This window comes from Gymnoscopelus braueri (genome assembly GCF_963280865.1).
Source record: "Gymnoscopelus braueri genome assembly, chromosome: 12".
Classification (NCBI taxonomy): domain Eukaryota; kingdom Metazoa; phylum Chordata; class Actinopteri; order Myctophiformes; family Myctophidae; genus Gymnoscopelus; species Gymnoscopelus braueri.
This window is the reverse complement of record NC_137614.1, coordinates 8,539,010-8,552,238: the sequence shown is the minus strand read 5'-3', so window position 1 is coordinate 8,552,238 and position 13,229 is coordinate 8,539,010. Positions and strand designations below refer to the sequence as shown.

The following is a 13,229-nucleotide window of genomic DNA, read 5'->3' as shown; positions in this document are numbered from 1 at the left end:
ATTTACTGAAAGTCTTGTCACACTGTTTGCAGTGGTATGGTTTTTCTCCAGTGTGAACATGCTGGTGTGTCTTCAGGCTAGCTACCTGACTGAAACTCATGTCACACTGTTGACAGAGGTATGGTTTTTCTCCAGTGTGGACATGCTGGTGTTTCCTCAGGTTACCCAACTCATTGAAACTCTTGTTACACAGTTTACAGTGGTATGGTTTTTCTCCAGTGTGGACATGCTGGTGTTTCCTCAGGTTACACAACTCATTGAAACTCTTGTTACACAGTTTACAGTGGTATGGTTTTTCTCCAGTGTGGAGACGCAGGTGTGACTTCAGGTGATATAATTTACTGAAAGTCTTGTCACACTGTTTGCAGTGGTATGGTTTTTCTCCAGTGTGAACATGCTGGTGTGTCTTCAGGTTAGCTACCTGACTGAAACTCATGTCACACTGTTGACAGTGGTGAGGTTTTTCTCCAGTGTGGACATGCTGGTGTCCCCTCAGGTGAGCTACCTGACTGAAACTCTTGTTGCACTGTTTACAGTGAAAAGGTTTTTCTCCAGTGTGAATATGCTGGTGTGTCTTCAGGTTAGATAACTGACTGAAACTCTTGTCACACAGTTTACAGATGTAAGATGTCTTTCTTGTGTAAGTCCTCGGACGGCTCTTTACGTCTGGTTGAGTTAACGTCTTGGTAAACTGTTGATGACTGTAAGATGTTGGTTTGTCAGTGTTTCCATGTTCATGGCTGGTTATTACACAGCTGGTGGTGATTTGCTGATCGGCTGCTGAGGGGATCTGTCCCGTCATAATTTTTCATATGGAGGTCGTCGCTCCTCTTCATGTGTTGAAAGATAGTTGTCGAGGCAGATGTACACTTAACTTAGAACAAGAGAAATGAGTAAGGAAATATTTGGACTCGCTCCTTCCAGGAGTGGCGGTGTATCGTCAAAGCTGCTTCTATGAAGACTGAAGTTGTAGATTCTGCAGGGGCTTGCAAACGTGTCTTTATACTCTCTCTATCTTTGTATGTTCTCTATCTCTTTCTCTCAGCACTCTTCATCAGGACATATAGTGGTCTTAGTGGGATGAAGTGGCAGTAGTTGCAGTAGCTTAACACTTTATACAGGCTAAGCAGCGCTCTGCTCTTACCTCACTCACAACACAAACTGTTGCCATAACAACAGCCATGTGTGCAAGCCGCCACCTTTCCATATTTGGGCAAGACTGATATAATCAATATGACATCATCACCATGATGACAGAGATCAACATGAAAGCAACGTCGTTATTAGACCCTTTTTTGTGTATTTACCGTTTAATAATGGTATTATATTATTGTTCAAAAGAGGCAGAGCTTATTCTCATTGAAAAAGAACACTAACGGTCTGACCTGTAAAGGAAGAACTAAGTGAGACACAGCAGGTCACAACACACCTCCTCAACCATCTCAATACACAACTGGTTGAACACCTAAAACCAGCCAATCACAGTACTGGAGTTTATATCCTGAATATCCATTTTGGTAAAGTCTTTTGGACATCCATTAAGCAGACAATGAATTCCACTGGCTAGTGTTGTCTGTCGTCCTCCACATGATGCCTCTGAGAGAAGAAATCCACTGACAACTAAAAGATCAACAATCACCATAGCAATAACTTTATCAAACACTAATATTTATTGTTTGTGAGATCAAAGCGTCTGCTAAATGCCTAAATTGCCATTTTAAATGATAAACTAAGAAAAAAAAACATCTAAATTATTGTCCACCTTGTGTACACGCACACACACACACACACACACACACACACACACACACACACACACACACACACACACACACACACACACACACACACACACACACACACACACACACACACACACACACACACACACGTAAACACAAGCATGCACACGTAAACACAAGCATGCACACACACACACACACACACACACACACACACACACACACACACACACACACACAAGCATGCACACAGGATTCAACAGGACACCTGAAAAAAACTGTTGGCCAATGATCCAAGCCAGCGACTAACACTTGTTGGCAGAGCGTGGGATTCAAACCAGCATATGGTCACAATCGGGCAGAAGAAACCTTGCATCTCCATATTTCAACTTTTTGAACACTTTACATTTGCAAACCAAACAGAAAGATGTGAACATACATAATACAAAGACAATCAAAGTATGACAAAAAAATCAAATCATATACAGCTGGCTATTAATCCTAAATGGCAATTTCTCAAGAGCAGCCAATGTTCCAAGCTGAGAGAACCACACATGTACAGGATCTCCTCTCTGGTCAGTAGGAATACATTGAGGACTCTAGCTGGAGCACTCATCCAAGGTCACTTCGACCACGCATGCACCTCTTGGTACCATAGCACCACAAAGGCCTTAAAAACAGGCTCCAGAAATCCCAAAACAAACTGGTCAGGCTACTGCTTTGCCTTACATCTACAACTCATTTAACCCCTGCTCACTTTGCTAGGATGGGATGGCTCAGGGTAGAGTACAGCAACTTGCAATGGGCCTGGTCTATAAGATACACTACACCACAAAGACACCCATGTACCTTTCAAACTACTTAAAGAGGTGGTGCCATTGTTTTGCACTTTTTTTTCCCCCATATGTCTATGAGGTTGATAGAACTTCATTAAGCCCCCTGGTGGTGGGGGGTGTTTTATGTCTTCTCTGACTATTTTTAGTTTCTTCCTGGAGGCTGAAACCTTGCGGGTCAAACGTGCCAATAGAGAAACAGCGCTTTAGTGACATAGTAAAAACATACCCTCCCCCTCATTATCATAACACAACAGGTGTGGGCATGAGGAGGAGGAGGGACTAGGACAGGTGGGTGGTGCTAAGGTGGTGGAGGCGGTGCTAAGGTGAGAACCAGGTATACTTAATGAACTGGAGGCATATCCACATAAAACACTTTTTTTTTTTTTTTTTTTTTTTATCCCGCGATTTTGTAACCCTTATTTTTCACCCGTTGCCAATTTTGTAAGTGATCCTGAGCGCTACACTCCCCTCACCAGCCTAGGGAGGCCAGGGCCGAGCTCATGCCTCCTCCAATGCATGAGAGCCAACTGACCTTCTTGTCACCTGACAAAGGGGAGTTTCCCCGGTTGGTCGTAGCGCGTGGAAGGAACACGTTATTCCAACTAGTTCCCTTCCCCTCCATCAGGCGCCCCGGCTGACCAGGGGGAGGCGTTATATAGCGACCAGGATTACTACATGTTTTTGTGAGGGTATTAACTACCCTAGGGGACACGTGGAGAAATGCAAACTCCACACAGAGTAGGCCCTTTCGCCAACCCCACCTAGGGTATGGGTGCTGATGACGCGGAGAAGAAGACACGCCCCCAGCGCCCACAGCATCCCCGGCGGGAATCGAACCCAGGACCTTTTAGCTCTGAGGCGACAGCGCTACCAACTGCGCCACCGTGCCCCCTTAAAAAACAACAACAATTTTAACAATTTCTGTACACTTTTTTGAACAAAAATCTTCCTCCTAGTATAACCATAATACCTGATGATTATGTTTTAAGGGGGGGGGGGGAAATCACTGAAAATCACGGCACCCCATCTTTAAGTAAAACATTTGAGTACTTTTCCCACCACTGCTGAGGTCCAGTACATAGAGGCTGACTGATGCTACAGTCTGGCTGATACATCGGCCATTATTTTTGTTATGTGCAAATTATGCAGCCGATGTGTCGCATGTTTGTTTTTTTACCACCATCAACCTGGTGTCCCTATTGTGGGCGTGTCAGTAGACCTATAGGCCAACATGTTTTGAAATTGAATTTTCTATTTTAAAATATTTTTGTAATCAAATCTTATAACTTTCCTTTTCCACCCCGGATTTGAACCCGGTTTCCTTCGCAAGTGCTGACATTTCTACCATTGAGCTGATAGAGCTTGCGTGCTTTCTCAGGGGATACATTGTATCTTGACCATCAGGTCAAAACTCGTGTCAGATCCTGTGTCTATAGGTGAGACATTACCTTTGACACGATCTGAATGCAACTTATGCAAGGGATGAGGAGGTGGTCATTATTGAAATTTAAAGCCCGACAGGGTGATTATGCACCGACACGGAGCGGAGGTGCATAATCACCCTGAAGGGCTTATTACACGGCTACTTAATAAATGAATTAATAAATTGACCCAAAAGTAACAACAAAACAAAATATTTCCTTGCTTACGGCAATGAAAGTATTCCATAGCCTAAGTATTGGGCTGGGCGGACAAGTTCGCCTCTGAAAACAAGTGACAGTAGTCCATAAGGTAACGGGAAGACTCGCCCCAAAACACACTCTCCCCCATTCTATATATACCGCCGATTTGCCTGTAATACCGCCGGATTTGCCCCGGGGCGACTGTGTTTTGGGGCGAGCGTTTTGGTATTTCCCCGTTGTTGTGCCACGATAAACAAGGAAGTGTAGTGGATCAAATAGAATCACTTGTCGGTTATTGCATCGTCTATTTCTCACTTCAAATGTTTTCAACAACGTTTAGTTGTAATTGACATGGTTTGTTTGTTTACATGGCTGTCATGTTGGATAAAGCATAAAACCAAGCAGCGCAGGTTCACATGAGCAGGTGCTCTGAGTCTCTGATTAGACAGCGGTCTGTTATAGAGCTCATCGGTCATTATCAAGAAATAATGACCGATGATTGACCAATCAGAATCAAGCATTCAACCAAGCCGTGTAATACATTGTATTAACATACTCTACCATAGAGATTGGACAACATTACATTTGATTCATAAAAAAAAGTTACATAGTGCCGCTTTACGTTCTTCTAATTGAATAGAATTGACATATCAGTCATAACATCGGTAATCAGTGGTCTAGGACTCAAACATCTGGCATCAGTCGAGCTCCACTTCTAACCCACGTTAACAAGCTAGTCTGCTACGATACATCCTCATCGTCAGTCCCTAGTGCTCTCTCTGTCTCATCTCTCTCTCTGCATCTCTCTCTCTGTCTCTCTCTGGAAGTTGTCGGAACATCTTTTGCTTTCTATTTTACAGTGCCTTTCCGCAGTAAAGCGCGAGACGGAACCTTTATTTATTCAGTGCTCGTCTTCACAGGCACTCACTCACTCACTCACACACACACACTCAGTACAGCAACAGTCTTGAGCCTGAGTTATACTTGTTCGAGCATGGGGTGTGCCACACATCGAAAATAGCCGGTCTACAAGCACCCAAGCGTAAATCTGGCATTATAGTGTCGGGCCACTGAGAGCCCTGGAGGCACTGGAGCTGTTTGGGGGTAGTGTGCCTTGCACAAGGGCACTTCAGCGGTGGGTATTGGGGGAGGGGTGAGTGTTGCTCATTCAGTTTAAACCACACAGGCAATTTTACATAAAACTTTTAAAAAAAAAACATATAATGCCAAACACAAGAATTCTCGTGTTTGTAAGTACACTCATCGAGTGCCATAAACAAGAATTCTCGTGAATTCTTTTTTTCTGTAAAATGGAAGGGACGGATGTGAATCCTGTTATAGGATCTTGAGAAAAAACTCCATATCTCCATATCTTTTTACCGTGGTGAAAACGAGACATTTGCGATGGGCGATCACTCTGCAATGGCGGATCGCGTTAGAAATATTATTGTTCCAGTCGATAGTCGGGACCCTCGACCATCGCGCACGCACCCTCTGTTTACATCCGGGTCCTCGTCGAGGCGTCTACAGCTCTAAACATATCAGCGTAAACGGTAAGATCGGTGGCACTGGATGTACCCTGTTTTTAAAAACCTCAGGCACTTGATGTGTTAAAAATGTGGAACCTACTAGTAAAAGACAATGATTGAGATTCGGTGAGGGAACCATAGAGTTGTTTATTATCTAGCTTGGAGACCTAGCGCATATTCCTTCTTTCGGGTGTAAATGATTATGACGTAGTTGTGGCGGTCTGTATTTGTGGTCAATGCATGTGCATTAGTGTCGTTTACGTGTCTGCGTCACTAACTACCTCGAGCCATGAGCCTCTGTAGTCAAACTGGATTAAACTTGCACAGTGCACTACCAGAGTTGACAAGCGCTTCAATAATCCCATGGGGGCTTAATGGAGGGACCCATTGTGAACTCACTTCCGGGTTCACAACCCTTAACACTTTGTTCTTATTATTTCTTTCTTTCTTTCTTTCTTTCTGTCTGTTCCTTGGCACCACCCGAGTGCTTTAATTCCGTTTCTACTGCCATGTCTTTTGGTTGTTTGTTTTCATTACATATGCATGTGAGTGATTATAAATGTAGCATAGCCTGCTCATGTATATTTCCATCGCCTACCATTTTAATTTTGTGTTGTTCCACTCATTGACTCTCTGGTCCACAACGCCCGCCAGTCAGTCAGCAGCACAGGCAGAATGTCAGATGTACCAACAGGGAGGAGGGGAAGGAGCCCACAGCCTCGGGGCTGTGAAGCTGAGCTGAATGATGAACATTAAAGAGAGCTACCGCCAGCCTGAATTATTCACCGTGTTTCACATTCTCTGCAGCTTACAAAGCACGCTACAAATTGTTATTGCCTTCCGCCGAAGCACAGATGAGTGGACGGACGGTGTTTATTACACAGAGGTTCTCAAAGTGGGGTCCGGCGACCCCCAGAGGGTGTCGTTGAGGTGGTTCCAAGGGGTCCCGGAAAAAGAAAAAAAAAACAGTTTTTTTCTGACTAGATCCCATAGGGGTCGCCACAGTGGATCATCTGTTTCCGTCTGGATCTGTTTTCTCTCGTCTTCCCTCTGTGACTGCTGCCACCTGCATGTCCTCTCTCTCACCGCATCCATAAACCTCCTCTTTGGCCTTTCCTCTTCTCCTCTTACCCAGTGGTGGAAAAAGTACTCAAATGTCATACTTAAGTAAAAGTATCAATACTGCAATGTTGAAGTACTCTTGTTACAAGTAAAAGTCCGGAATTCTAAATTTACTAAAAGTAAAAGTACAAAAGTATTGCTATCAAAATGTACTTAAAGTATCAAAAGTAAAAGTACTAAAATGTTTGAAAATAGCAGATCTACAAGCTCACAACGTGTCGCGACGCTGTGAGCTTGTAGATCGGCTATTTTCAAATAGCCTAGGTATACAATAGGGCTAAAGTGGTTAATGTATGTTTTATAATATGATAATTTATATCTGAAAAGTAACTAGTAACTAAAGTTTTCAAATAATTGTAGTGGTGTAAAAGTACAATATTTGCCTCTGAGATGTAGTAGAGTAGACAAAAAAGTATAGACAATTGGAAATACTCCAGTAAAGTAAAAGTATCTCAAAATTGTACTTTCACATGTACAAACCATCTCAACCTTACCTCTCTTGTTTTATCCCCTAACCTTCTAACCTGGTTCGGGGATAAAGCAAGAGAGGCAAGATTGAGATGGATTTTTTATTATATATATATTTTTGTCTCCGCCGGAGGTGGAGAGTATGTTTTCGCTTCGTCCCGCCGTGTGTTAGCATGGCCCCTAGCCAAGCTAACATTGGTCAAGCTCCATGTGACACGTGTCAATAAGTTGACACCAATGTCTTTGATTGGCTAGAGGGACGTATGACGAAATAAAACCCTATAAATAGGTGTGTCACTTCAAAAAGCCATTTATGTTTTTTGAAGTGAGGTAAGACAGGATCAATCAGTCTTGATTGGAACAGTACATTGGAACAGTGCAAATCACCCGTCCGTGCGTGTGTGTGTTCCTCTGAGAGCACCTAACATTGGTCAGTTTTACGTGACATCACAATATGTACACACAATGAAACTAACTCCCCTTATGCAAACTAAAGAAGCAGCAAATGAGCATCTGAAACCTGATGAAGACGCAAAGGCGCAGAAGGCCAAAGCTAAGAAACAGAGAGAAAGAATGAAATTAAACAGAGCTAAGAAACAGAGAGAAAGAATGAAATTAATCAGAGACAAAGAATCCCTAAATGACAAAGAACGAAGACTAGCCACAAATGCTGACAACATGACACAGCAAAGATTGCTACAATCTCTGGAAGAAAAAGTACAAGAGTCTGTAGAGAACATCGAAAGGAAAAAAAGGAACTGGTCAAAGTATTCAAGTAATGAAAGACAAGCACATAACACCAGTAAGAAGAGACGCTACAGATCACAAGAACTAGAAGTTGATCAAGCTGCTGCCGCATTCTTAAAGAAGATGTCAGAAAGTGGACCCAATTATGTCTGTGCCTCCTGTGAACGAATGCTCTACAGAGAATCAGTGGCAGAGTTAAAACCTGGAAAGTATACAGGAACGATAGATATTGTAAGTCTCCTGGACAAAGACCCAACTGCAATCAAGCAAAACAACACTTGGATCTGCCACACATGTCATCGGTCCATTAAACTAGGGAAACTCCCTACACAGGCTTGGGCTAACAACTTATTACTCGACCCCATACCCCGAGAACTGCAGGATTTGCACCCGTTAGAAGAAAGGTTGATAAGTCAACGTATTGCCTTCATGAAACTTGTTGGCTTGCCAAGAGGCAGACAAAAGGCAATCCATGGTAATGCAGTCAATGTGCCATCTAACCTAGACACTATTATCAAATTATTGCCAAGACTTCCTGAAACTGCTGAGGTTGTTCCCTTGAAACTAAAACGAAAACTTTTATATATGAAACTTTTTAAGAAACTTATATATGAAACTATATATGAAACTTTTTTTGATCTCTTTTTTTCATCTTATTTATTTTCAACATTGGAAGACAAAATATGGTTTTTAAAACATTTTTTTGAGAATAAATATTTCTTTAACATTCACCTTTTAAGAAATAACTTTTTGTTTAACTAAAAGATATATCTTTTACCCTACTGTATCTCATTAGTTATTGCTATGATAATATAATTGCTATATATCACATGCGTCATAGTATATATACATTTTTGTAATACAGTAATACATTTATGACAATTAATATTATTGTCTGTTCACCTGCCAGAGGTTGTATCTCATTACTTATTGTATCTCATTACTTATTGTTATGATAATATAATTGCTATGATATAGTAACATGTTCTATTTTACGTAAAAATTAGAACATTCCTAGAGAACTATGGTTAAAGATAGGGTAAGTGATTTCCATTTGATTAAAATAGCACGGATCTGCTGGCGGAGACTTGTGCTCCGAGGAGCACATTTTCTTTATTATTATTATTATTACAATTTAAGGTTAGAGCTAGCATGTGCTAGCATTGCTAACAAAATCCTCAGTTTCCATCCAAACATCGCAAAATCGCGGTAAAATCCGCTATTTCTACCCGATCGTTTTGAAAGGTATCACTAGTCTGTTGGCTTGTGTCTAATCAGAATGTCAAATAAAGATGTATAAACAATCATATTTTGTTAAAACTGTTGTGAAAAGGTATCTTAGTTAAGTCCTCCTGGTCACTGGAACCAGCCAGTTCTAGCAGGGGGCAGTGGCAAACACTTGATCTCAGAGAGCATGCATAACAAAGAGAGCCTAACCCTAAACCATTAAACAAAGGATAAGTAAATCCCGCTATGCATGATGGGATTGATAGCCCTGTTTACTATCTTTGAATGAGATCCATTCAACTGGTCTTTTCTCTACTGAAGAGTTTTAACTTGACTTCAGTTCTATAAGCTGTAGTTTCAAAACTATTCACTCAATCTTATTAACCAATATATCATTATTTTGCTATGATTCCCTGCTTTCATATGACATGAAAAAATGAAAATGAAAAAATGCTAGATGACTGTCTCCCAGTCAAAATTGGTCACATATTTATATTTTGAGCACTTGTTATTGTATGCCCATATATGGAGTTCAGGCCAGCCTCTGACATCATATTGATGAAATCAGCGCACTCCATATATGGACATTTTCAGACGTATCAATGTTTTTGGGAGATTCGCTGATCTGATGACTTTCCACTCGGTGCATCAGGTGATACAATAGAATAGAGTTTAGTTACTATTTTCAGGCTGGTTTGTGGCCTGAAAATCTGCATATTCTTGATTCTTGATTCATCGTCCACAGCTGTGGATGCAGAGACGAAGGCTGTAGGCTTGTAGTAGAACGTTTAGAGAAGGTGGACGGCAGGAGCTGAAGGTGAATACTGTTAGTCGTTATTCAGTGACCTTGGGGGACAGGAGGTCTTCAGAGTGATGATGAATCAGAGCTGCTGTTTCTCCTCCCTCGCCTCCACCCAGACTCCCAGAGAGGCTCCTCCGCCCCAGTATGTTCTCCAACTCCACGATGACATCGTTGCTCTGCCACGGTGTGTCCTCTGTGTTCTGCACCATGGTAGAGTTGTAGCTGGGGGCGCTTCCACCGGGCAGGCGGTCCGGGTCCTCCACCGCTGTCCTCTTCACGGCCCTGTAATTGCGTCGTCGCCTGCAGCATCTGCAGAGCAGGTACAACACCTCCAGAACGTTGAGGAGCACGGAGAAACAGGCCACGGCCAGCATGAAGACGATGAAGACGTTTTTCTCTACGTGACGGGACGGGTAGCAAGCCACGCCTTTGGAATGGCACGGTTCGATGGAGCATGTGTACTCGGCCTCCAGGAAGATGGTTTCGTGGTACAGGTAGTACTGTCCCACGATGGAGGCCACCTCGATGAGGATCTTGACCACCAGGTGGATCAGGTAGGTGCACAGAAGATTCCCTTCGATCTTCACGTGGCCGCTCTCGTCGGTGTACCTGGGGTGTTTGAGCTTCCTGGTGCCTCCAGGGGGCGCCGGGCTGCTGGCCAGCTGCTTCCTCAGTTTGTTCTCCTTGTGGATGACGTGCATCACGTGACCCAGGTACCACAGAGTGGGCGTGGACACGAAGATGATCTGCAGCGTCCAGTAGCGGATGTGCGAGATGGGGAAGAAGTAGGTGTAGCAGAGGCTTTGGCAACCGACTGCATTGTTGTTGCAAACGAAATTGGACATCTCGTCGCCCCACACGTTATCGGCGGGACCGCAGAGCACCATGATGCGAAACAGCAGGAGGACGGTCATCCAGATCTTCCCGATGCCGGTGGAGTGAGACTGGACTTTGTTCAATAAGCTTGACAGGAATCCCCAGTCTCCTGCCATGATCCTACCGGTTCTGTAAAACACACACGTTAGACTTGATGAGATTGAGAAGAGAGTTCTTTGAGCGGAGAATAACACACTGGACCATACAGTCCAGCCCTGTTCTTCTGACATAGTGATGATGTCACGATGAGTCAGTCATGTCCAAATATGGAGTCTCAGTTCGACCATGTCCAGATATGGAGCCTTTGGCATCTGTACTCACTCTGACATCACGGGTAACCATGGTGATCTAATGTAAACAATAGATGACATCACGGGTAACCATGGTGATCTAATGTAAACAATAGAGTAACCATGGTGATCTAATGTAAACAATAGAGTAACCATGGTGATCTAATGTAAACAATAGATGAAACGTAACCATGGTGATCTAATGTAAACAATAGATGAAACGTAACCATGCTGATCTAATGTAAACAATAGATGAAACGTGAAGAGATGTTGAAAAGGTTTTCACGTCACACAGGGGTTGTTGACATTAGATCGCCATGGTTACCAAAGAGGTCAGAGTGCGTCCATATGTCATGAAGTCCATATTTGGATGTGATGGTTGACCCAGGACTCTATATCTGGACCAGACTTTCCGCTAGGCAATTTGTGGGCCGGACACCGTGACCGGCAAGATTATATTTTATCCGTCAAAGAATATATATTATCGGCCATAATAATGGTTTAGTTTAGCTTTAATTTTCAACTCTCAGAGGGTACAATTGGTCCATTTGGTTCCATTTGTAAACTAGCAACCATATAAGGAGTTCCCAATGCAGCTACGCCCAAATATGGAGTGTGTTGTCTAACCTCATATTGTCTTCATGGCATCAGCAAACAAATCAGTCAGCTCCATATATGGGCACAAAAGGGGGCATGCCCATATATGGGCATTTACTGATGACATCAGGGATCTCCATATATGGGAATAAAAGGGACAAGGACTGACAAATACAGAGATCTCCATATATGGGCATATCAGTATGCCCATATATGGGCATATATTGATGACATCAGGCATCTCCATATATGGGCATTAAAAGGACAAGGACTGACAAATACAGAGGTCTCCATATATGGGCATATATGGAGACCTCTAGTCATGTATAATGCCCGAACGTACCATAGACCTGTACTCAGCACCAGTGAACGTACCATAGACCTGTACTCAGCACCAGTGGCACTGATCAGCCACGGGCGTGGCCGCTGATCTGAGGGACATTTATATTGCGGTCCACCCAGGAGAAGGTAGCTGTGCTTCGTAGAAAATCCAAGCTCAAGAGCAGTGACAACCATAGACTGTAAAAATTAATGGACAAAGTGACGCTATTGGTTTCTACAGAACGTAAATGAAGCCTATTGTTCAGGAATTTCTGCCATCTTTCTACATTGCGTCATATCCTGCGCAACCGGAAAGAATGTTATTGGTTGGGTAGCTTGTCAATCAAGAGCGGGGACGGGGAACGAATTCTATTGGTTGTGTAGCTTGTCAATCAAATCATTCCGCCCCTCCTACAGCATATTGCATATTCTACTTTATCATCAATTTGATAAAGATGTCCGATTGCCGTGAAAGGCCTGAGAAGAAATGGCACCCTTTTCACATTGGCCTATTACAGTGCCACCAGGAGGCCACAATAATAACCTACCTGACCTGGCGGAGACCTGTGCTCCGAGGAGCACTTTTTCTAGTTTTACATATTTCTGTTCTCATATGAGGGCCTCTAGCACAAAATCTTTTCCGATGGGGGCCCACGGCCTAATACTACAATTTGGGGGTCCTTGACATGAAAAAGTCACTAGTAAATAGTTGTATAGGGAAGGTAATCAAAGGAATGATGCTCTTTTCCATGTCTATCAATTTGAATATTGGCTTTGTTCAGACTGTAGGCAAATCCCATTTGTGTCTAAAATACAATCTGTAGGACTGACTGCCCACACTGTTATTTGCACGTGATCACATCCAGATTTGTGTATTCAGACATCTTTGATTGATTGAGCTTGTAGATCTGCTATTTTCACTATATAGGCTCGTTAATCGTAATAAAGGTAAACGTTTGAAATAGTCGTGATAGTGGTTTGAAGGCCAGCCCTATAGAACATCGCCTTAGAAATATTAAATACCATGTCATCTGTCTAGTGTAGCCTTTT

At 42.9% G+C, this 13,229-nt stretch overlaps 2 protein-coding genes across 2 annotated transcripts in view; one reads left to right on the top strand and one right to left on the bottom strand.

The window, feature by feature from the left end:
* Positions 1–13,229, top strand: part of LOC308097025 (A-type voltage-gated potassium channel KCND3-like) — a gene marked incomplete at both ends in the record, with an annotated part of 270,707 nt that overhangs the window by 132,847 nt on the left and 124,631 nt on the right. The window lies entirely within an intron of this gene.
* Positions 10,128–11,087, bottom strand: LOC308097364 (gap junction Cx32.2 protein-like; the record flags this gene model as incomplete). Its single annotated transcript, XM_080445121.1, has 1 exon — positions 10,128–11,087. The coding sequence occupies one exon, from the start codon at positions 11,085–11,087 to the stop codon at positions 10,128–10,130; it is 960 nt and encodes a 319-aa protein (XP_080301247.1).